Source organism: Solea senegalensis, linkage group LG11 (genome assembly GCF_019176455.1).
Source record: "Solea senegalensis isolate Sse05_10M linkage group LG11, IFAPA_SoseM_1, whole genome shotgun sequence".
NCBI lineage: Eukaryota > Metazoa > Chordata > Actinopteri > Pleuronectiformes > Soleidae > Solea > Solea senegalensis.
The window spans coordinates 14,593,612-14,617,474 of NC_058031.1; the positions used below are offsets into that span (position 1 = coordinate 14,593,612).

A 23,863-nucleotide genomic window follows, 5' to 3' on the forward strand; every position below is an offset into this window, starting at 1 on the left:
TATCTGACTTTGCAGGGTTGTCATTGCAACACTGTTGAACAATTTGTTATCATATTAGGCACGCATCATCTACCATGTGTTTTGAATGTTTTCCCAAATTTTGAGTTTGATACAAGGAAATTTGTTAAAGTTATAAAGGAAATTGTGAACTTGTACTTTCTGTTACCACCAGGTGGCGCTGTTTCCAAAATTTACAGTTTTTGCTTAGGCATCTTTAGCAAAAGCCCATCATCTTTCATCACAAGTTTGGTTAAGATCTGACCTTCAATCGCAAAGTTATAAGAGTTTGTTGTGTGTTGCGAAATACCAGACTTCCTAGTGTTTGCCACCACCAGGAGGCGATTTTTTCAAAATTTACAGTTTTTGCATAGACATCTTTAGCAAGGGCCCATCATCGATTGTCACTTGTTTGGTTAATATCTGACCTTCCATGGCAAAGTTATGAGAGATTGTTGTGTGTTGCGAGGAATCGTGATTTTTGCCAACTTTGCCGCCCTTCTTCTTGTTCGCCGTGATACTTAATGAAAAGATTTTGATACCTTTGGATACTCAACTTGTCCACAGTGACCTCACAAAGTTTCAAGGTGATCCCATGAAAGCTCTATGACAAGTGCGGTCACATACCATTGGTGCGAAATGGCCAAAATCTGCAATACATTTACTTTCAATCCAAGATGGCAACTTTCCCGTTCGTTTTAGAGCATAGGCTGCTTTGAATTTTTTGACCGTCCTGACCTAAGGAACGCGTGAGTACCAAGTTTAGTGCATGTACATTAAACGTGCTCCTCAGGAGGACAAGTTTTACGGGTTGTAAGAGTTTCGCCTTTTGTTGTGAAAAATATGAATGAACGCCAACTTTGGCGCCCCCTATCTCAAAACCATGTGACATTTTAAAAAACTTTTAATAACTTTAGATCCTCAACTTATTCACAGTGACCTCACCCAGTTTGAAGGTGATCCCTTTAAAGCTCTATGACAAGTGCGTTCACATACCATTTGTGCGAAATGGCCAAAATCTGCAAAAAATGTACTTTCAATCCAAAATGGCGGCTTTCCTGTTCGTTTTAGAGGTTCGGCTACGCTGACTTTTTTGACCGTCTGGACCTAACGAACGCGTGAGTACCAAGTTTCGTGCATGTACATTCAACGTGCTCCTCAGGAGGACAAGTTTTCCGGGTTGTAAGAGTTTTGCCTTTTGTTGTGAAAAATATGAATGAACACCAACTTTGGCGCCCCCTATCTCGTACACCGAGCGACATTTTAAAAAGCTTTCAGTAACTTATGCTCTGCAACTTGTTCACAGTGACCTCACCAATTTTCAAGGTGATCGCACAAAAACTCTAGGACAAGTTCATTCAAATATCAGGTGTCATAGTGTCTGCTGTCACAAGGGGGCGCTGGTTTTGAAAGTGAATATTTTCATATAGGTGTCTTCAGGGCCGGACTATCATCAATCCTAGCAAGTTTGGTTCAGATTGGACTCAGATTCGCAAAGTTGTAGCAGTTTGTTTTTTTGTCACAAATATCTGACTTTGCAGTGTTGCTATGGCAACCCCGTTGAACCATTTGTTATCATAATAAGCACGCATCATCTTTCATGTGTTTTAAATGTTGTCACAAATTTTGAGTTTGATACGATTAACTATGTAAAAGTTATTAGACGACATACTAAACTAAGACTTTCTTGTCAAATTTTGGACGACATACTAATCTATGACTTTTTTGTCTCATTTTGGAATACATACTTAACTATGACTTTTTTGTCACATTTTGGATGACATACTAAACTATGACTTTTTTTTGACTGATTTTGGACGACATACTATACTATGACTTTTTTGACTGGTTTTGGACAACATACTATGACTTTTTCTTTTTTTTTTGACTGATTTTTGACGACATACTATACTATGAGGGGCCACACGGTGGTGTAGTGGTTAGCACTCTCGCCTTGCAGCGAGAAGACCCGGGTTCGAGCCCCGGTTGGAACAAGGGCCTTTCTGCATGGAGTTTGCATGTTCTCCCCGTGTGTGCGTGGGTTCTCTCCGGGTACTCCGGCTTCCTTTCACAGTCCAAAAACATGCAATATGGGGATTAGGTAAATTGGACACTCTAAATTGACCATAGGAGTGAGTGTGAGTGTGAGAGTGAATGGTTGTTTGTCTCTAGTTGTGTGTGGCGTATGACTTTTTTGACTGATTTTGGACAACATACTATACTATGACATTTTTGAATGATTTTGGACGACATACTGAATTATGACTTTTTTGACTGATTTTGGACGACATACTATACTATGACTTTTTTGGCACATTTTAGAAGACATACTATACTATGACTTTTTTGACTCATTTTGGACAACATACTATACTATGACTTTTTTGACTCATTTTGGACAACATACTATACTATGATTTTTTTGACTCATTTTGAACGACATACTAAACTATGATGTTTTTTCTGATCTTGAGAAAAAGGTGTTTGCTTGAAAAAATAGAAAAGAATGTTTACATAATAAAATATGTACATTTGAGGCCTAACAAAATAGTGTGATAGAAAAAAATATACTGAAAGACTGTATGCTCTCACAGTCAGCCACACCATTAGGCTGCAGCACCTGTTCTCAAACTAGAAATGAGTACACAGCTCACAAATACGGCCAATTTAAATGAAACAATAGAAATAACATGTTTCCTCCTCCTCAGAGCATGAAGGCCAGCGGTCCCTCCTCCAGTCGGATAGTTGACCCAGCCAGCTTGCCGGTCCCTGCCCAGACGGGCATGAGCCGCAGGGGGAAGAGCCGCACTCCCAGCGTCCCCGAGATGAGCCGGGAGTCCGGGCTTGAGCTGCTGAGGGAGAGGCCGGAGGAAGCACTGTCCCCAAGCCGACCTCAGGTCCTGGAGACGCCGGAGTCTCTGAGCGATTCTCTGTACGACAGTCTGTCATCCTGCGGCAGCCAAGGATGATCCTCAGACAGAACTGGGGAGACAGTTACTCATCTACAGATATAAATCCACAGATATAAAAAAAAACAAAAAAAAAACACACCCAGTGCCACTCTGACCACACATCTCCTGGCCACGGGCTGTTCTGTGATGCTGCTGAACCCGCTGCCACCTTTTGAGGAAAAGAAACTGTGTCCTGTTGATGTCCGCACAGAATAATCTGGTTATGTATCATCAGCTGCTTCTGCTGCAACTGGAAAGATGAATGGATAGACTTCTCCTCAGGATTTCAAATAAAACATGAAGCCAAAAGTCACCCAAATGACGTACGTTGTTCACTTTTTTCACAATCAGACTCGTCTGTGGAGCCTTCTCTTTAATTCATGTGTACAGGACAGCAAGACGCATGGCCACGCTAACGATTAGCACAAACCCTTGAAACTCTGGTAGTTGTTTGGCAACTTGTCTTTTTGTGTTTTTTTTGTGTGTTTCTCATCATCGGCAAACACGTCTTTGTTGTACATCCAGGAAGCAGTGAAGCGCTAACCACTTTGAAAACTGAAGTACTGTAACTGTATCAATGCGTCAATCTTTCTGTTTCTCAACATCATTTCATCACATAATGTGTTGGAAAAACAACAAAAAAAACATGGGAGCTCTGAAAAAAAAAAAAAAGAATGTCCATGTCTGTGACTCTTAATTGCTCAACTCATGCATCACAACTTTAAATGTATAAACGACTTTATTGATCATGTTGATATTGGTTTTTTTTCTTCGACCGAGGACGGTTGTCAGAATGTGTTTGTTTGAAATCATACTACATTTAAAGGTAATATATACCAGCAATAACAGCATAGAAAAGAGAAATGGCTACACTATTCGATGAATATGTATTTCTATTATTTATTTATTTTAAATGTGCATCATTTTGCGGTCATTGTTTCTTTTCTTTAATTCTTTTTTGTTATCTCTGTGAAAATTGCAGTCTCCTCGCTTAGTAGATTATGTTCATATCTTGTATTTCTACATCTCCGTTGCTGTTTGTTAGCCCTAGCCAATAGAGGTCCTATGTACCTACTGCCGTTTTTCAACTTTCTAATTAAAATGTTTTGATTTAGTTGGGTCTTTTTTTTTAATCAATATTATTATCGTTTATCTCTCTTTTTATTATGTATTTGGGACAGTGGAAGTATTCATAAACAGCTGTGGAAAGCACATGTATGTACTCCAGTGCTGTTCTGCAGTATTTCTACTTTTACATTTGAACACAGTAGTTATTAAACATACTTAGATATTACATACACATCTACTGTATTTAATACGGCTGTATGTATAAAACGTATTGCATTTTAACTGGCACCAACATTTACTTGAGGAACACCCTAATGCATTTAGAGCTGCAACTAACGATTACTTTCATAATCGATTCATCTGTCCATTATTTTTTCACAATTAATCGAGTAACCGCTTGGTGATCGGTGTTTGTCAAACCTGGAAATTATGTTTTCAAATATCTTGTTTTGTCCACAAAGCAAAATGATGCACTTTTAGTGATTTCTTCATTATGTGGAGCAAAGAAATGAAGAATATATTCATGTTTAAGAAGCTGAAACAATCAGAAATCTTGTTTTAACGATGAAAAAAGCTTCAAACCAATTCAGCGATTATCAGAATAGTTGACGTTTAATTCAGCGTTTCAGCTCTAAATGTGTTGTATCAATGTATGATAGTTTGTGTTAGAATACCTGGAGTATTAATAACGACATATTAATCGATTATGAAAATAATGGTTTGTTGCGGCTCTAGTGAGGTGTTAACATTTCTACTTTAGTAAAAAAAAAAACATTCACCAACACTGTCCAGGGAGCAGGAATTATGCAAGGAAACATTCAAACGTTCAACACATTTATTTGAGCAAATGTATCAAAGTATTAGTTTCAATTTTACATCAATAAAATAAATTCTTCACAGTATACATGTCCAACAAAAATGCATCAATGCCAAATTGCAAGGTTTACCAAACCAATTTTTGAAACCACAGATATTTGGAGAGATTTGTAGGGGAGTGGTATGAATAACATGTCTGTCTTTGCTTCAATTAGAAAACACAGTGACAGACGGAACTAACATTTCTCTTTGCGACTTGTCGTGGCTGTGAGTCTGTCTGAACGAGTCACCGTGCGCCATGAGTGTGACAGGCCATCACGGTTTGCATCAACATTACCAGGCTTCATTATTTTCACTCACTAAACTAAATTTGTGAAAGGAAATCAACAACTTAATCGGGATATTTCTGAACACAGTACTGCCGTCAGAATCATGGGACACTACATCTTGTGACACTCCACTAAAGAACGATTCGGAGGGAAAATGTTAATATGTGAATCAACAAAAACAATTACATAAACTCAACCTTATCAACAATCACTTTTCAGAAGCTCACAACCCACTAAAAAGGAGCCTACTGTGTAATTAAATTATGGCACTAAATAACAATAATATAAAAGTCTTCTAAGTGCTGCTCAGCATCTAAGCCTTCATAGAGCAACGCTTCCCTCTAGAGGCCAAGCTGGATCACTGCAGCTTTAGTGTATTAGTCATTCACAGCCAAGATGGGACAAGGATTAGTGTACCACAAAACTTACATTCAAACCTTGTTGTAAGTTTCAAAAAAATAAATGAAAAGAAATTTCAATAGTATAAGACTGTATAGGAGTTAATTAAAAAATGAAGACAGAAAGTGAAAAGCACCAAGTGCATCGCAATTTGTGTCTGTTCTCAAAGATGTTTTTTTTTTTTAGATTCCAGCTTCTCAACTGCAGATTACTTCTTCTCCTTCTTCTTGTCCTGGAAAAGAAAAGAAATGGTGAGAAATAAAACATGACATCTCAACACAGCATTTAAGACATGCTCCTCTGATGCTATGAAGCCCTGCAGACACAGTGTGTGCTGATAGTTTTGAGATTTCCACCTGATCTTTTCATACAATAAATAAATAAATAAATAAAAACATCGCAAAAATTACCAGTATTAGTGTCAATCTTTTAGATTGAATAGAAGATTAATAGAAAACAAATCAACTAAAGTCAGTGAACAAACAGCCCGTCATTGATGCAACTATTTGAGAAAGAGCTACTTTTCGCTACCTTTATTAAAATAAACCACATTAAATGTCACACGCAAAACAACATATTTTACGTATATGTACGATCATCACCTGAATATTAACTAGTCACTGCACAAAACAGTGATACATTAGTAGAAAACAAACAAATGTTTCTGAAAAGACGTGTCTAATGACAATGATTTGCCTTTTATACTGCGGTGGCGTCTTAAAAGTCGGGAATCTCAAACCTCGGCATAGGTATCTGCATGACCTAATTCCATGAGAATAAAATTATGTTTTGTATGCTGGTGAAAGAGCTATAATTACATTATTCATTAGAAAAGTGAAGAGCGGAAAGAAAATACATTCAAAGATACGTTTTTGTTAAATCTAGTGAAAATACTCCATAAACCTCCTTTTTAAATATAGGTCAAATACTGTTTATTTTTTCAAGCCTTAATAATTTAATATTAATAATTGAACATCTCTGTACAGCACAGTTTTTAGTCGATCATGCTTAAACAGCTTTATCACACTGGCCTCCTTGTTGGGAACTATTTTAAACAGTGGATTAATACACACTAGTATTTAGGGCAGTAGGAGAATTTTATGTGCGATTGACTCAAATTAAACTGCAGAGCCAGTTTTCATTTGAGATGATGGAACATGTCATGCAGTGAAACAATAATCTGGAGGAATTTTTGGATTGACACATAAAAGTCAACATTAAGATCTTTGCTTTATAAATACCTTATCATTCAAGGCAAGGATGACCATCAGTTTTCTGAAGATGGTGATGAAGTCAAGGAACAGATCCACACAGTGCCTTCAAAATAAAACATATGAAGATGGTTTTAGTATCAATGTTTCCCCAATCATTATTTATAAAAGAAAGGGCTACAAACTGTTCACCTTCATGATTTAATGGCTGAAATTGTGCAAAAGTGCAACTTATTTGAATCAGACGTCAAGTTCATAAGACATAATTCTCCTCACCAGACATAGTCCTTGTCACCGTTCTCTGCTTTCTCGATGATGAGTTGAGTGTCAAACAGGACAAAGCCGCACATGATGAGCAGCCCCAGGTACATGTGCGCCTGTCGGGAAACCAGAAGCATAAATTAATTCCACCTCACAATATGTGACACACAGCCAATCACAGAATCTTACAGAGAGAGAATATTAAAAAATACCTTAAAGAGCATCATAGAGCCAAAGAACATGTTCATCACAGACATCAGGAGCAGGAGGGAAAGGCCGGACATCAGAGTGCCTGAGAGAAAAAAGAGGACTGTTTATTACAGTTTAAGGAATAAAGGTTTTCTGCTACGTAAAATAACATTCCTCTAAAGGGGAAAATCGGGTGTAATAAACAGAACCTTTACCTCCAAGGAACAGGTAGCTCCTGCGTTTGGCATAGAGGGCGCTGAGAGTGAAACAAATGAAAATCACAGAAGTTCCCATGAAGGCCGTCAGAATGATGCTGAGGAGAAAACAAACAAAGGTTCTCAATTTTATGCATGTAAATCTACACCACAGAGGCTACATTCATTACACAGGCGTTTCCTCAACTGTTTATACTGCAACACAATTCACCATTTGGCAAATTGTGGCAAGTAGAAATGTGTGTATACAATGTTTCTGACAGTTTTACTGCTATTTCTGTTGCACCTTGTACCAGCCATTTCCAACTATATGTTTTATAAATTAATCACAGCTTTATTATGGATGTGTAAAAAACATAAAAAACCCCCATACATTTATAACACATTTCAAGCAAAAGGCTGAAAAAACTGCAAAATCTCCCAAAGGTACGTTTATAGGAGAAGTGCCTAAAACAAACCCTCTTTAAGAGTTTCAGCATTCTCCTGTGAGCAAATAACAGGAAACAGTTGGTCCACAGTCTATTTAAAGCATGTTTAAAGGTTCTTTGTTTCAGTCCTTATTACTAAGCAGCTGTTAGTTGCTTATGTAACTTTCCACATACCTCGGATTGACAGCAATGACAAAGTCCAGTGTGGGGCCAAGGCCGACACCTGGACACAGGAGGAGGACAAAACACAGTGTCACACTTACACAGTGACAGCCCTGGTCACATGCAAAGTTGCAACTTTACTCGAAACATCCAGTAAACGAAAGCTGCAGCTACTGATAATTATCATTATGAATTCATCTGACATTCATGTTATTGATTAAGTATATAAGATAACTTTGGAGATTCAATCCAATTTAATTCCCAGAATTAAAATAACATCTTGAGATGTTTTGTTTTGTTCCACCTACAATCCAAGACCAACTACAGCTACCGTGGCATTTATTTTCTTCAATATATGATCAGAAACATCTGAAACAAAACTTGTTTTGAGTGATTACGTGAGCAATTGTTCCAAATCAACCATTGGTTTACCTGTGAGGAAGGCAAACCCGGCAAGGATAGCCAGTCTCTTCTTCTCCGTCTCAGGGTTGTGTGGCGTCATGGCCAACCAGAACATCATCCCCAGACAGCCGAGCATGGACAGCATGCCGCCCTGAAAAGAGAGGAAACAAGGTTAAACGAAATAAGGACAGCAATTCTGTGACACATTTTTATTTATTTAGCATCAGGATTGCATTTAAATGATAGAATAAGATGTTCAGGACAAATGAGGTTGTGTCTTAGACCTGCCTTTCAGCCTGTGATGCTTGAAATATCTTGATAAGCAGATGTTTTGGCAGTGGTGCAGCAAAGGACAAATTACACCAATTATTATGTTGATTTTTCTCATTTCCTTTGCGACCATGAGGGCTGGGTTTGTGATGGTCATCTACTGATCTGAGTCCCTTCCCACCTTTAGCCACAGGAACTTTCACAAGGACCTCTGGACTTTACCAGGGACAGGGTGCATTCCGACCACAGAGACTAAATAAAGTTCTGGGTAATTGGTGCCCCCAAAAAGGGTTTCGTACTTGTTGGGACCTCGCCTCTTAATAGCAGCACGAACGGAATGTCTTTCTTTTTTATTGTTGTTTTTCCTGTTAATCAACTCTACTGTGACAGCCTGTTTCACTTGTCCCAACATAGTTTATCCTTTATAACATCTCTTGCATTAAGCAAGTTTTTTTATTTAACATCCACACATTGACTCAACTCAAATCAACATAAACTCTGTGTTTATCACTTTCTCTGTGCACATAAATGCAACATTTCAGCAGACGGACACACCTAGCCTTGCTTTGTGTCTGATGCAAATGAGTGTGTACTCCGAGAGCGTGTGTTTACAGAACAATCACCCTAACAGCCATAGAATAAATTAATTGTTAGGAATGAGTATTTATCATTTCCAAATATTGTTTTCCTGTTGTTTTTAGATATCATTTTATTTTTTGGTCGCTATCTTCTGATATGAAGGCCATACATTACTAGACATCTGGAACTCTCTCCCTTGCTTAACGTTGCTAAGCAGACACTACAGAAACATTGTTGTACTGGTGCTTGGTGGACCGTAAACAGGTTGTTGTAGCCATGGGTTGTTTTCATGTCCTTACTCTAATTTGCATGTTTTTCATCACAGCAACATAAGCAAACAATGGTCTTCAGGAACCTCTGAAAGTCCCTGGTACTTTGGATGGAAATATGCCTTTTTTTCAACAAATGTAGACTTTACTTGAATAAAGCAGGAATTCAAAATAAAAGTTCGGTGTTTATAATTGTACCACTGTGTGTGAAATTGTGACATTTAAATTCAATTGTTGTCAAAGGGTTAAGTATTCTAAAAAGTACAATTTGCACAAATGTAATGAATCACTTTGAGTAGGTACACTGATGAATCTTGTTACCATTACCTGAAAAAGGCGTGTGACAACATGGACATAGGATCCAGCTGCAGCTACAAACATACATACTGCCAAGCTGGAGTATACATTCTTCAGGTGCACCTGAGTGGAGTGAGATCTGCAGACAAGGATTATACGGAAAAAAAAAGGTGATGCAGAGCCAGTTCTGTAAATGCCCGACTTACATCACAGAGCACAGTGTTCTGCATGCTTACGTACATTTGGGAGAACTTCAAGAGAGCATCAAGATTGATGTTGCGGTCAAACACGTTCATGATGGCACCAGGAAATCAGATCTGTGGATTAATGACAGCACCTGGTTGAGTAATAGGACTATGCAGTAATTCTGAACCATATCCATGTTGATGACATCACACACAAAGATCAAAGGGCATCAAAGAACAAAACTTTGAAGCCCCATCATACCTGCCGGAACTTACTGAAAAAAGTCTAATTATCTCTTTAAATTAATGCTCATTTGAGATGTTAATATAGTGGCATAATTACACTTATATAGAACTGCAATATGGGAACCTACTTACAGGTTTCATGAACAAACAACACATTTGTTCAATTTGGAACAACGGTCAATTTAACCGTCTGAATTAAATTAATCTATAATTAAAATTGTTGACCTGCACCAAGTATTGTTCTTTTTACTGAACTACATTTACCTGCAACGATAACACAAAGTAAATTACAATTTACACATCAATCAGTTTTGTTTTTTAAATATGATACACTGCAATACATTTGATTATTCATCTGTTTTATCAATGTGATCCAATAATCATTACACAGACTAGGGCCATGCTATGTAATAGACACTTCTTATTCATGTTATTGCTACTGTGTTGCCTATGTGCCTTTAGTAAACACCAAATTAATTTCCTCTTCATATTTTGTCACTGGTACAAATGTATTCCACATACCAAGTCAAACAGTGATGTAGTGTAAACAATGTAGAGCTGAAAAGGGGGAAGTTCTAAGGTGGAAATTATTATTTTGTCTTAAAAGGTAAGAGACTAAGTAAATAGCTTAAATAGCAAAAAACACAACATTTTAAGGTAACTGTAGCAACTGATGTACATTATTGAATAGCATCAAATGGTAAATCTTCATTTTGGAAAGAGGGCACACTAAAAAAGTAAGGGTGCAGCGCCGCTGTTACACTTTTTTAAAAAATGTTGGGAATGCCCCTGAACTGATCTCTACAGAGTTAGATAAGGCCATGAATAAGAAGATTTGCTCAACAGATTATCACTTACATACAAGTGGTGACAGCATCAACTACTACACAATCGTGCATGGATTCTTCCCGGTAGCCCAGGGGGCTCCGGTCTCCGGTAGCCCAGACTTTCAAATGTATTTGCAATTATAGTTAACACATTTTTGTTTCTATGTATGTGCTTTATCGAAAATAATATTTTGGATTTGAGCAATCTCACTAGAGGACTTGGCATCACTAAATCACACTTAAATGAGGAGCCCTCTTATCACAAACCAAAATGAATCCGTTTAAATGATTTCAATGTTAAATTGAAGAAATCAGAAAACATTCACATTTAAGACGCTGAAACCGATTAATCGATAATCAAAATAGTTGACGATTAATTTGGTAATGAGTAAATATTTCAAAACGATTAGTTTCCAACTGTCAGTTATTATAAGGTAACTATTAACCAGGACAGACTGGAGTTTGGACCAGTTTTTCTGAATCTAGAGATCGTGACATAAGCCGTATGAAGGATATTCAATGATAGTATGTGCTTATTCTCATTTGACTGACCTTTACCGTCATATTTTTACTGTAACCTAAGACACTTTCTGCCATTAGGTTTAAAATACAAAAGGGTGGGCATAGCTACGTTTCTGAGCACATTAGCGAAACATTAGCTAGGTTAAACAACAGGTGTTACGTATCAGTCGCTGAAAGCAACAACTAGTGTACAATTGCGTTTGTCAAGTAAACACGTTAGATATTGACGTTACAATCGTCACCAGCTAGTACATAATAAATAACATGCTTGGAGTAAAATGACAGGCCAGTTGAGACACAGCCAAACATCAGAGTATCATATTAGCTGCTCGCCTAGCATTGGCTAGCTTACGTCTACTTCGTCTGAAAATACAATTCGACGCGTCGCTCATTCTTCGGCAGATAACCTTTTCACCGTCACTGTCACACGTCGACACCCGACACACGGATATAATATTATGTCTCACCTTTCCTCTGCTCCGAAGTTTTTGAATCCCTGACTTAGAATGTTTTATAAATAAAGCGGTACGTGTCCGTCAGCACACACACACAGGCCGTCTGATGTCACCGTGGAAACGCCCAGAAAATGACGAGACTGACGTAACTTTTAACGCATTTATGGTTTTTTAAAATCGATTTTGATGTGGTGTGAGAAGTAAATTACTTTTGTGGCGTTTTAACACTTCAAGCCATATTTTAATATTAATATTAATTAATATTAATTTAATATATGTCAGTAATTTAGAAATAGAGATTAAAAACGTGTAACAGAAAGGCTATGAAAAGTATGTTCTCCATATTTATATTATATAATACAATATTAAGTTATACTTTTGGTGTTGTCTGTCCTAATATTGTTGCTTGATTTTCTCTTTTATACAAAATGTGTTATTGAATTGAATTAATTTATTGGCACTTTTTCTAATCAATATTTTTTTTATCTTTTCAGTGTAACTGTGGCGTTGTTTGGAGAAACAAACTGTATTTCTTTTTTCACAATTTGCGGGAAACCTAATTTATATATAAATTAGATTTAAAACTCACCTCACTCCCTTAAACGATGGGAAATCACTTCCGCGTCGTCAGAGAATATATATAATTCCGATCAATCGAAAATGTGACGATTCCTTTTTTTTAATGCACTTAATAAACGTGCTATTGAAGAGGTACTGATGAATGTTTATGAGGAAGGCACTTCCTGGTGTCACTGAATAATGTCGCCGGTACACCTAAAATGGCCGACTTAAATTTAGCTGTACAGCCATGACGTGTTCCAGTAAAAAGCTGTTGCTTTCTTTGTCGTTTTTGTTTCACTTTTGCTTCTATCATATCTTTAACCGCGGTGTGTTCAGAATGAAACCAAAATAAATGCAGTTGTCTCTTCAAATTACATTATGTTTATTACTTGAAATTTACAACAATTCAGAGGCAAATATTACTCCTTGTACTCTACTTGCTTCTGTCATGTGTCATGCCCACAGCAAAAACAGCCATTTTAAGTCATTTCAGAGTTAGTCATTTAGGTTTTCATCAGCAAAAGTAAGAACATACTTGATGCTGTTTTTTTTATTAATGTATCTTCAGAAATGTCTTGTGGACATTAATTTTGCTCTCAAACTTGACACAGGACTTTCCCAAGTGAAGTGTTTTTCAAAAATAGTATTATTTCCTTTATTATCTTTTTTTCCACTACTGGCAAACATTTTAGAGTAAATGAGATTTTAAAAAGTAAAATGTATTATTCTTACTTGAGTAAAAATGGTGATTCCACAATGCAAAAACACCCAGTCACAAGTAAAAGTCTAGTATTGACAACACATGTTAGTTTAGTACAAAACTATCCAAAATAATTAGTTTCAAAAGTGAAAGTAATCCTGATGTGGAATTCCTAATCTATTGGAAATGCCCTGCAGTAGTTAGTGCAATCATAGACTCACTTTTAAATGAAATAATATGTATTATTTTGGATGAAAGGGAGAGTATGTTTCAGACGGTAGAACAATCACACAAAAACTAAAATTGAAATAAGCACCCTGGTTTTAAGAGCTTTGGTCAAATCACATTGAGAAATTTTAGTTTTTCCATTTATTCTGATACACAAAGACAAATTGTGACTTTTGCAACAAATACTTTTGGTCATCACAATATTTTCATCGTCATTTTTACTTGGTAAGAACATGCAGGCAATAATTGCATCAGGCATTTTACGTCATAGAAAAAAAAACATTACCCAGAAAACGCAACCCCACAAAATATCCATTGTAATAAATTTTCAAATGCATGATCTTGCATGATTGGATATAGCATTTATAGCTTTATTATTTAACTCTTAAGTATTTCTTGAAATACCCATGAACTTTGACAGCAAAATGTTTATTTAGGCACAGACAAAACAGTCAAATGCAAGGCCCGCCTCAAAGTAGGCATATGGATGACAATGCAAAATGTTAAGCATTAAAAAGTACTGAACAATACAGATTCTTTTGGCCAATAAATATAGAAAAAAACACTCATACATGTTAAAAAAATCAAATTTGATATTTTCAAGTGTTGTACTGCAAGTACCACAGCCACATGGCTTTACACCTGCTCTTGACAGTGTTTTCTCACGCTCAGCATGACACATCAGAGTGTGTAGGCCTACAAATCTCTGTTCAGGCAGAACACGATTCTGTGTCCGAATTTCAAAGGCACAGTTTTTACTTTCAGCACTGTCAATATAAAACAAGTGCATGTTGTCTGTCATATAGTAACAACACAAAAACATGTGACAAATGGACTGTAATTAAACATTGGCTAAAACGGTGGCATCTATGGTCATCCTAATCGCCAACATATTCCAGTGTGTCTGCTCCAAACTGATCCATCAAGACAAAATTTCACTCTGTTAACTTATAAACAATAAGTACATGCCAGTCTGACCACTAGTGATGTTTTTTGTAGATATTATGTTTGCAGTACAAATTAGTAAAACACATTTTTTTTGCTTCTCATTTACAGGTAAATAAGACTACAGCTATGTTTACATCTGCTGAATGCAATTACTGACTGGCTGATAAAGAGGTACTGTCTGTTGTTACAGAATTTGGTTGCATAGAAGAACCTTATTTACCATTTATTTAAAAATAGATTTCCTTATAAACAACCTATAAAAAGAAATCAATAAATGTAGAAAATCTGGCAAAAATCTTAAAAAAGAGCTGATGTTATTTTGTTGTTCCTTAAAGGCACAATAATAAAAACCACAATGTCCAAAAGTCAAGTCAAGCGCAGGCTTCTGCTTTGGCAAAAGAACCACTTTGATATTCATACTAACTGGAGCAATAGTGATTGTGGATTGTGAACTGCTTTGGTTGTTGTTTCCTGCTCTTTGTCATCACTCTAATAGTGGTTGTCAATATTGTCAGCACATGTTCAGAGGAAAAGCCTCAGATTGTGATCTATAATCTTGTTTGAGCCAAAGACATTGTGTTTTCCAAACTTGGAATTTCCTTAACCTCGTGCTTTAAACACATTGCAAGCATTAGTGTTGTGCAGAGGTAAAGAGAATAACAACTGGATAGCATCTATTCTCAAAAACCAAAAAAAAACCAAAAAAAAAACAATTCTGTTGTGGTTGCAGTTCGATCTAGAGCTCTAACAGGAACTTAGCAGGCCCCTTGAGAGCTTAATGTCCACGAAGATGGTCCAGCTGAGTGTAAACGTTCTCAGCTTGACTAAGTTCTTCAAACACAGGCAGAAGGTTGAGCAGCTCAGCATCTTCCACATCATCAAACCACGACACCACAGGAACCTGAAGAAAATAATATATACTGGAAAATGTGAAGGAAACCAAACAGCTGAATGTTTTAAATCAGAATGTGATATGACTGGTGAATAAATTTCAATGAAGCCCCTGCCTCTTTTAAGGGTTTTATCTAGATTTTTTTAATGCAGAATGCCCAGAGTGAAATTTGCTGTTTTCTTCATCATATTGGCCCTTTTCCTTGCAGACATATTTTAGCTGTACAATACTGTACTGAATATATTTGGGTTTTTACACAAGACATTTGATCACTTTGGGCTATAGGAAATGACTGTGGGCATGTTTCACTGCTTTAACAGATGAGGAAAAACAGGAATACTAATCAGTAATAAAAATAACTTTTGAAAAATATATTCAGTTTCCCAAACAATCTAAATATTTCTGACACTAGAAAATGTAATCTCTGCAACAATATCTGCTTATTTTATCAATTTACAGACTTGTTTTTATTGTCCCCTCTACTTTTTTGAACAAACTGAAATGTTCTCTATAAACTTGTGTTACTTGAAACTTGAAATATTACATTGTTTGAATGACGAGCATCAATATTGTTGGTATATACTGCACATCCACAAAATAATACTGAGAAGATCAAAACTCACAGCATTGTTAGGGTGGAAGATGTAGGAGGCAGGAGAGTTATCCAGGATGAGGGTTTTGTGTAGATCTCTACCCAAGCGGCTTAGGTCTTTGACATAGCAGCCCTGGTGGAATACACAAGATTCCCGGAATAACCGAGTCCGGAAAACGCCAAACTGATCCAGTAGGTCCGTCACTGGGTCTGCATACTGGTGGAGATCAGGGAAGATGTATACAGGGAAAAGCAGGGCGGTGTAAGGTTGAGGCTAAATAGGACTTCCTACTGACAGTGAATATTTACTCTCAAATTACATAGCTACGAAGCAGAGCACGCATCCAGTATCTGCTCATTTGGAACAGGTTGCACCAGCTCTTCATAAATCCAGTCTCTCTATGTAATAAAAACAATCAAGAATAACCTTCCCAATGAGTTCAGACAAAAATCCAGAAATTATTGTTAGGCTAAGGTCTAGTTCAATGTGGTCGAGTGAAACATAAGAATGGAATAGGTTGAATTTAAATAGAAAATATGGTGTAAACATTTAATAAATAGATGTATAACGAGTAAAAATAAGTATCAACTGATGATTTACTACTTCTAAAAGTCACTCTGGAATCAGAAGCTGTTACATACTGACACAAATTTTGATTTTAGATTTTTTTTCAAGTAGTTGCAGGAGAAATTAAGTAATTTCCTTTCCAGTTGCACTGTCTCCAGTGCTAGGTCACAAATTAGCTTTACTCTAAAAGGACATATGATCATAAGTTTTTTTCGTTTGGTTTCTGTTTTACAAAACAAACTAATGATTACATTTACATAAAAAAACTAGCTTGTGGTGCAACCCATTTTTATTTGATTAAGTACGATTCTTCACTCAAATCATGGAAAGAGGTGGTGCAACCAAGCACTGAAGCCTACTATTGTTTTAATTAAACATGAGCAGGGTAAGGCAACTAACCAAAATCATGTTCAGCAGTTTCTCTACCAATAAAAGGAGAACTAACAGGCAGGAGAAGCAGAACAACATGTGATTGATCAGAGATTTCATAAAAGAGCATACAAAAGACTTGTTGTGAAAGAAATCTCTTTCAGTATTTGATGTACCTTAGCGAGACTGGCAGTAAACAGCACACATTCAAACAACTCTCCCATTCTCTGCAAGAATTCATCCACATATGGCCTCTTCAGTACATACACCTGTAAAAGAAACAATAAACCATCAACTCATAGGACTATTTAACTGATATATTTTATTTCTTCACATTTAAAGTCATCATTTCCGTCCGTTAGGTGCTAATGGCCAGTTCCTGAAACAAGTAATCAAGAATAGGCCGTGTCAGTGTTAACCAGCCTATCCTGGATTACTTGAACCAGGCAGAGGCCCACACAGGATTCCTCAGCAGCACATGGGGTCCCAGGAATCACATTTCTGAGTTAATTACATTTCCACATGTTCAAAAGTGTGAGGCCCTACACCAAAGTTGAACAAACTGTCCAGTACACGGTGCTGGTTACGTGTAACTTTTCTCCAATATATATTTCCACAGAGACCGTTATATAAAAGGTTTTAATTATTAATCACATTTTAAATGAACTGGGGCTCAAATGACCGTTTTCTTGCTGATGCATCCACTTATACTTGTCCTTCCTTTTTCCAACATCTGGCCAGTAGAGGGCTCCATGAACCCAGCACTGAAAGCCTGGCTGATCAGTTACAACAAGACCCATCCCTTTTCAGCTCAGCAACCACTGCAAACACATCAACATACATACACAAACACCCCCAAACAAACACACTCACACACAGTATTTTACCTGGTGTGTGGTCCCCTCTATCTCCACAGGCACGATGAAGTCGGCATTATTAATAGGCTAGTGGGAGAAAACAGAGGAGATGGTTGGTATGCTCATTCACATGAGCCACACTGTGCACATTCACATGGCATTACATAACAAGTTATCAATGCCGATGTAAATCAAAGTGCACAACAGCAGAGTATAATTCACTAGATGTTACAACACACAAGTGTGAAGAGAAACTAGGCGGACGCACAGCTGCTACATTCTGTCATTGTGTACTGTATATTTTAGCTCAACAAACAAACCAATGGACATTTCACGAATAATTACTGTTTTTTTAAGAACAAGAGTCTATTATTTTATTTTCATTTATTTAACCAGGAAGTCCTTTGAGAGTTAAATCTATTTTACAGGGCGTTTTACTGGCCAAAATGGCTCCCCATTAAGTTTCACATTAATGACAAAATTTACATTGGTTTTCTACACATTACATATATACATAGGTATAATGTGTAAATAATGAGAAGTGGGGTACCTTGAATGAGCTGTGCACCAGTGTCTCATCCAGGTCTATGACCACGCAAATCTTCCCTTGGTCCTGGGTCTTCACTTCAGGCAGCAGGCTGGGTTCAAACTGCTTAAAAGAATTCACAGATTTTTTTTTATTTTTATTAACACTAATACCATTCTTGTCTTGTCTTGTCTTGTCTGGGGTATATATAAAGCTAAAGAGCATGTTTGGTTCTAAAACATTCAAGTGATTCACAGAAAAAAAATCAAAACTCAGCCATTAGGGAAATTAGATAAGACTCAGTTTCATAAATGGATGCATGTGATGATGGCGCAGTAGACTTAATTATTTACTGCAAAAGCTTTTTACATTTTATATCTTCAGGATCAGGATATTCATGTTGTTGATTATACTTTGTAGGGGCATCTTGTTAGATTTTAAAGGTGTTCATCTGCAGGGAAAATAAACTATCATGACCTAATCTAATTTCCAGATATCCAGTTTTACACTAATTTCGTTTCTGTCTATTTACAAGCACAGTGAAACTAAAATTAATTATTAAGATATTACATAACACAAGCTGTTTATCCATTAAGCCACAACAACTTAGGATGAGAAAATGGTATCCATGAATAACACCTGCCCTATTTCACTTCCTAAAAAATAACCCTAATGCAACATAAGACCAATGTTTAATTTGGTTTCATTTCAGTGCCTACCAGACAATAACCAGGCCCCATAGGCGCTGCTTCCTGTTTGCTCCTGAGGCTGGAGGTTACGCCACAATTTGAACAAACATTGCTTCTCATTAAAAGGCCCCTTACATGATAGTAAAGCCGTAATCAGGCTGACAACATTCACCAGCATTGTAAGCAGTGTGCAGTTGGTGCTCAGGGCTTTATTTTTTATTCCGTACCTCAGCAATTACAAGGCACATTATTCACATTGTTCTCGCCACCTGCCTAAAGGACTGCGAGGCACTTTGTCATTCTTATATTCCTTAAAGGATCAAGTACGATCATCAAAGTAATTTCATATCCGCAGACAGTTGGCGGTTAACTTTTCAAGATGTTCGGACCAGGTGCAGTGGTGGGTTTAGTGCTCAGCTATAAAAAAAAAACAATGAAGTTTCAAGACAATAATAAGGACATTTTTACAACAGCATATTAAGTATATTTCTACAAGCAGATAAACTATTGAAATGCCTCCCCTTTTATGGCACACAGTGTGTGTGTGTGTGTGTGTGTGTGGGTGCGACAAGGAAGTAAAATCTTAAATAAACAGAAATAAAGACAGGACTACAAATTGTTTTCAATGTTGAGAAAAATATTGCTGGAATAAGAACAGTGTTACCTTGACAACCATTCCATTTTCCTGTGAATCCAGCAAGGCCTGCTGGGAGGGTGGTGGTAGTGGTGTTGGTGGTTTGGGGCCATCCTGAGCCTTTAAGCAACAGAAGAGTGCTTTGAAGATGTTACAACTCCGTGGCTGTTTTAGGGCAGACTGGTTCACCTGGCCTGTTCAATACAGAGAAAGAGAGACTTTCAAGACATAGCACGGCAAAACTACATCTTGCCAACAAAGAGATGATCACTGTGGCCTTGGATTACATGCCACAACTGCTTATTTTCTGCCTCTCACAAAACAAATCTTGATACAAACAAAAGAGAAATTAAAAGAAACGTCACAAACACTACTCAATAAGGTTTATGTGGCTTGAAATGTATAGAATAAACCTGCTCACTCCTAAAGGCACCCTCCATCTGTTTATACAAATGGCATAGCCCGCACATGAAATCTGTTTTTAATGCGCCTGCCTCTGCTGCTGGAAATGGCTGGTACATGTTATATAATCACAGAGGGCGGGAAAACCCACACTTTTCAGCAGTACCCTCAACAGAAAACACAGACAGAAAACATTCCAACCATTTTAAACTCCAAGACCTTCCAGAGCTGCCTGGAGCTACAGCCAGTCAGTGAGCTGGACAAGCAGTCACACCTCAGTGCTCTGTGCACATCTTTGATCCGTCACTGTAACCGTGGCTGTCCGAGCAGACTTGACAAGACTCAGTGAAAGAAAAGGGTGGGGGAAACATTCTTACAAGTCCCTTCTAAGGTTCTTTTCAAGTGAGGACTTGCTTGAAGTTATACCAATAGATTCAGTGTCATCATAGTTCATAAACACACACTGAATAGACAAACTGTTGATAAACTCAGCAGCCAGAAGTGTGTACCACCCAGCTGCTTCCTTCTATGAGTTACCCTTTTTCTTAGTGTCCACCCTGCTAACCCTCAATGCTCTAAAGACAGAATGCAGACACACCAACGACCATGTTACAAAACTACACGTTCAAGAGACAAAGGACACTAGGGCTCGATTAGGTCATCCTACTTTTGTTATTCTGTAGATGTCCTTCGTTAGTTCAACAACACATCTCTCATATTGTTTTGATTTAACACAATCCAGATGTATGTAGCCAGTTGATGTGAATTGTACATTGCCAGTCAGCGCAATTCAGCCTATTGATTTCCCACAGGAGGGCAGTACTAGTCATGGATGACATAACACATGCATTTAATCTCCTCTACGTGTGATAGAAAAAAACAACCCAAAACAGATAATCCTGTAGATACTTATGTGATGAATCAAGGGTCATTTAAATGTACTCATTTCAACAAAACATGCAGGGATGAAAAAAATGGTACTATTATTTTTCATAACCAAAACAATAAATGGGGCGAAACACACCATAATCATGCAATATGCACAATATTACCAAGCGAATGGTGAGCCAGAATCAATGAGCAGAGCCTCATTCAAGCGCAAGGAAAAGCGTGCAAACAACGGAATCTTTGAAGGCGCTACAATGGGCGTGTGCAGAGGGGTGTGTTTGTGCATTCCGCTGTCAATACCGCGGCACCTGGTATTTCTATGCAGCGCTGCTGTTAATTAATCCACAGCCTTTGTAGACCCTCTCTGCAGCCATCATCGTAGAACACACACACTGTGATTTAACGGGCTGTTTGCTGCTGCACTGAAAAAAAACAAACGTTTAAGTGCAGCAGCAGTTTTCTCCCGATGCGCACTGAACATGGACAACAAAACACCACGGTGTAGTTTACACATGCACAGCAACAGCTTGGCTTTATGACTGTGCTGTAGATAGAACGATCCCTGCACTGACACACGAGGAGGTCCTCATGCTCTACCTGGTAGTAGTAGCATTATGGGACGTGCCAAACAAGCTGGAACCTGAGAAGCATAAATGCGCGGCAGCTGGGTTTGGATCGACCAGACCAGCAGCAACAACAACAGCACCGACAAAACCTCGGTGATAATCACAACAACACACGAACAGAAGCCACACAAATTCCATCAATAACAACAGAGAATGCAGAATAAAAACAATGTGGTCAACAATAGCTGGAAGCCGTGGATGGAAAACCCAGTGCGTAATGGATACCGTGAACTTGATCTTACATCCAATACAACATGAATCACTTGGCTGTGATAAAGTACAGTGTGAGGTGCACAATAAAACTGTTTCTGGCACAAACATGTTATTCATGATAATCGATTTAAGAGCTAGAATGATCTGCAGGTGATCACTGAAGAAAAACAACAAATTAGGGCTCAGGTAAAGAACCACAGAAGCACATTTTTTATTTTTCAAACGCATCTCTTTGTGTTTTATAGACGTTAAGCGTGAATATAATATCAGGAGTTAAATGTAAAAAATGTGTTTTTTTTTTAAATGGTAATGCGCCTGTGAGCGCGCTCCACCACCATCCGCAGAGCGTAACTGTCAAATGGGCGCACTACACAACAGGCTTCCTCCCCCTTCACTATCCTGAAAACAAACAGGCCTGATATTGAATCAGTCGCATGTTAAATGATGTTTTAACAGAAAACACACACGTACAAACACAGGCCGAACTCACCTGCTTTCGGTGACACTTGAACGTCTTCTTTCTGCACTTGGGTGATAACAGAACTTTCCATCTGACAATCACGGAGCCCTCAAAATCCTCAAATCCTGTCCCCGAGCACGGATGGGCATCCCTCATTGGGTTTTATTTATAAGTCGATTTTATCGAGGTTCACTTGTAGCCCGCCTCACTTACGGTCCTTGGTGAGAGAGTGTGGGATTCGTCTTGTTCCCCCGCCGCTTCTCCTTCTCTCGGAGGTCCGCCGCTGCCTGGGGAGGGAGGAGGAGGGAAAGGCACTTGGAAATGTGTTTTAAGGAGGCTATTTGAGGCTGTGTCCGCTCCGTCGTCTCGGGTTTATCGCTACTATTACTGGAAATATCGCCGAGCTGCCCCCTCTCCCGTCGCAGCGAACTCCTCACTTTTGCACTAACAACATGGAGAATCCAGGCGAGAGGAGGAAAACAACCGAGGAAATGGGGCAAGTGAGGCCGGTTTCAAGCCCCCCCTTACTACAGATAAACAACACCGCCCGAAAGACGCCAAATAGCGACGGAAAACGCCGAGATTCGGCGACACGCGTGGTCTTTGGTGCGGGAAAACCGATCCCAGCGCGTAGTTCGATGTAAAATACCAGTTTTGTTGTTATCCGGGGTTTTGTTTTTCTACGGTAGGGACTCCGCGGGCGCCTTGAAACGGTCTCCGTTTCGTGATTGGACGGCCGGGAGGGGATGTGGGCGTGGTCGAGGCATTCCTCCCCGTCCCGCACGCTCCGCAGCGAACACATTCCAACGCTGCTCCCGCAAATGAGATCACACTGTTTGTAATAACAAATAAATAAACTAATAAATACAGAACAGAGTGAATTAACACACGTTAAAGCTAAACTAGCCCATACATAACGACAGACTGTGTATTTCCCGTTGAAACACTGTTACGGGCTATTATAAATATTACATTCACTATTGTCTATTATTTCCTAAATTGAATAATAGTATGGTACAGTATGTATATCTATATAATTGTGTAACAGTGTATATAATACACACACTACATAAAATAAATATATAAAGACTGTTGAGTCTAAGTGTGTTGGTTTTTTAAACTCTTAAGCTACAGATGACTGAAACATTGTGTTTAATTATTTTCTACCCTGGAGTCCCTTACTTTTAGACTGCTTAGAAATGTTCCCTTAAGATTGAATGGACAGTCATTATTGTGTATTTTCAGTAGATTTTGTCTTTGATTAGCATTGTTTTATGATAGTTATAAAGTATGTGTTTATCTGTCTGCATGGGGGGACTTAAGATCCAATATTCTTTGTTGTCATATACTTGATAACAATGCAACATCATTACCAGTAATGACATCCATTTAAGTGTAAAAAAGGTAACAGTAAAAAAAAAAAAAACAGTACATGTCTAAGCAGTTCTACAGTCTTTTAGTGAGAAGATGTAACTCCAAGCAGGGCTGCGTGTTCCTCAGGAGTGTTAAATATCTGGAGGTAACAGAGGGCAGAGTGAAACCACTGACCCAGGCTCCTTTCGTTTTCCCTCTCATTTCACTTCCCTCCAGTGACACAGTAATGAAATAAAACGGTAACTTTGTTTTGCCTGA

The 23,863-nt window shown here is 38.0% G+C and overlaps 2 protein-coding genes across 4 annotated transcripts; both read right to left on the reverse strand.

The window, feature by feature from the left end:
• Positions 1 to 4,837: 4,837 nt before the first annotated feature.
• tegt (testis enhanced gene transcript (BAX inhibitor 1)) lies at positions 4,838 to 12,807 on the reverse strand. 2 transcript variants are annotated; one of them, XM_044038593.1, is made up of 10 exons: positions 12,668 to 12,807; positions 10,084 to 10,160; positions 9,874 to 9,982; positions 8,459 to 8,579; positions 8,039 to 8,087; positions 7,437 to 7,534; positions 7,245 to 7,324; positions 7,048 to 7,148; positions 6,802 to 6,877; positions 4,838 to 5,792 (listed from the first exon to the last, which is right to left on the reverse strand). In XM_044038593.1, exons 2-10 carry the CDS (start codon positions 10,137 to 10,139, stop codon positions 5,769 to 5,771), a joined length of 714 nt encoding a protein of 237 aa, XP_043894528.1. In that variant the 5' UTR covers positions 10,140 to 10,160; positions 12,668 to 12,807; the 3' UTR covers positions 4,838 to 5,768. The 2 variants fall into 2 exon arrangements, with proteins under 2 accessions (XP_043894528.1, XP_043894527.1); XM_044038592.1 differs by lacking the exon at positions 12,668 to 12,807 and adding an exon at positions 12,091 to 12,206.
• Positions 12,808 to 13,690: 883 nt separating this feature from the next.
• On the reverse strand, positions 13,691 to 23,235 carry ctdsp2 (CTD (carboxy-terminal domain, RNA polymerase II, polypeptide A) small phosphatase 2). 2 transcript variants are annotated; one of them, XM_044037732.1, is made up of 7 exons: positions 22,262 to 23,235; positions 19,673 to 19,836; positions 18,344 to 18,445; positions 17,824 to 17,880; positions 17,113 to 17,205; positions 16,031 to 16,216; positions 13,691 to 15,416 (listed from the first exon to the last, which is right to left on the reverse strand). In XM_044037732.1, the coding sequence occupies exons 1-7, from the start codon at positions 22,320 to 22,322 to the stop codon at positions 15,291 to 15,293; spliced, it is 789 nt and encodes a 262-aa protein (XP_043893667.1). In that variant the 5' UTR covers positions 22,323 to 23,235; the 3' UTR covers positions 13,691 to 15,290. The 2 variants fall into 2 exon arrangements, with proteins under 2 accessions (XP_043893667.1, XP_043893668.1); XM_044037733.1 differs by having other exon boundaries at positions 18,344 to 18,442; positions 22,262 to 23,231.
• Between the last annotated feature and the right edge of the window lie 628 nt (positions 23,236 to 23,863).

Bases quoted from the DNA above. Each gene is read 5' to 3' on its own strand.
- tegt (XM_044038593.1), bottom strand. From the start codon at position 10,139: ATGAACGTGTTTGACCGCAACATCAATCTTGATGCTCTCTTGAAGTTC. The intron at 8,088-8,458 runs GTAAACCAATGG...TCCTGTGTCCAG, and splicing joins CGGGTTTGCCTTCCTCACAG to GTGTCGGCCTTGGCCCCACA. The intron at 7,325-7,436 runs GTAAAGGTTCTG...TTTTTCTCTCAG, and splicing joins GAGCTACCTGTTCCTTGGAG to GCACTCTGATGTCCGGCCTT.
- ctdsp2 (XM_044037732.1), bottom strand. From the start codon at position 22,322: ATGGAAAGTTCTGTTATCACCCAAGTGCAGAAAGAAGACGTTCAAGTG. The intron at 17,206-17,823 runs GTAAAATACTGT...TTTCTTTTACAG, and splicing joins TAGAGGGGACCACACACCAG to GTGTATGTACTGAAGAGGCC. The intron at 16,217-17,112 runs GTACATCAAATA...GATCTCCACCAG, and splicing joins TTACTGCCAGTCTCGCTAAG to TATGCAGACCCAGTGACGGA.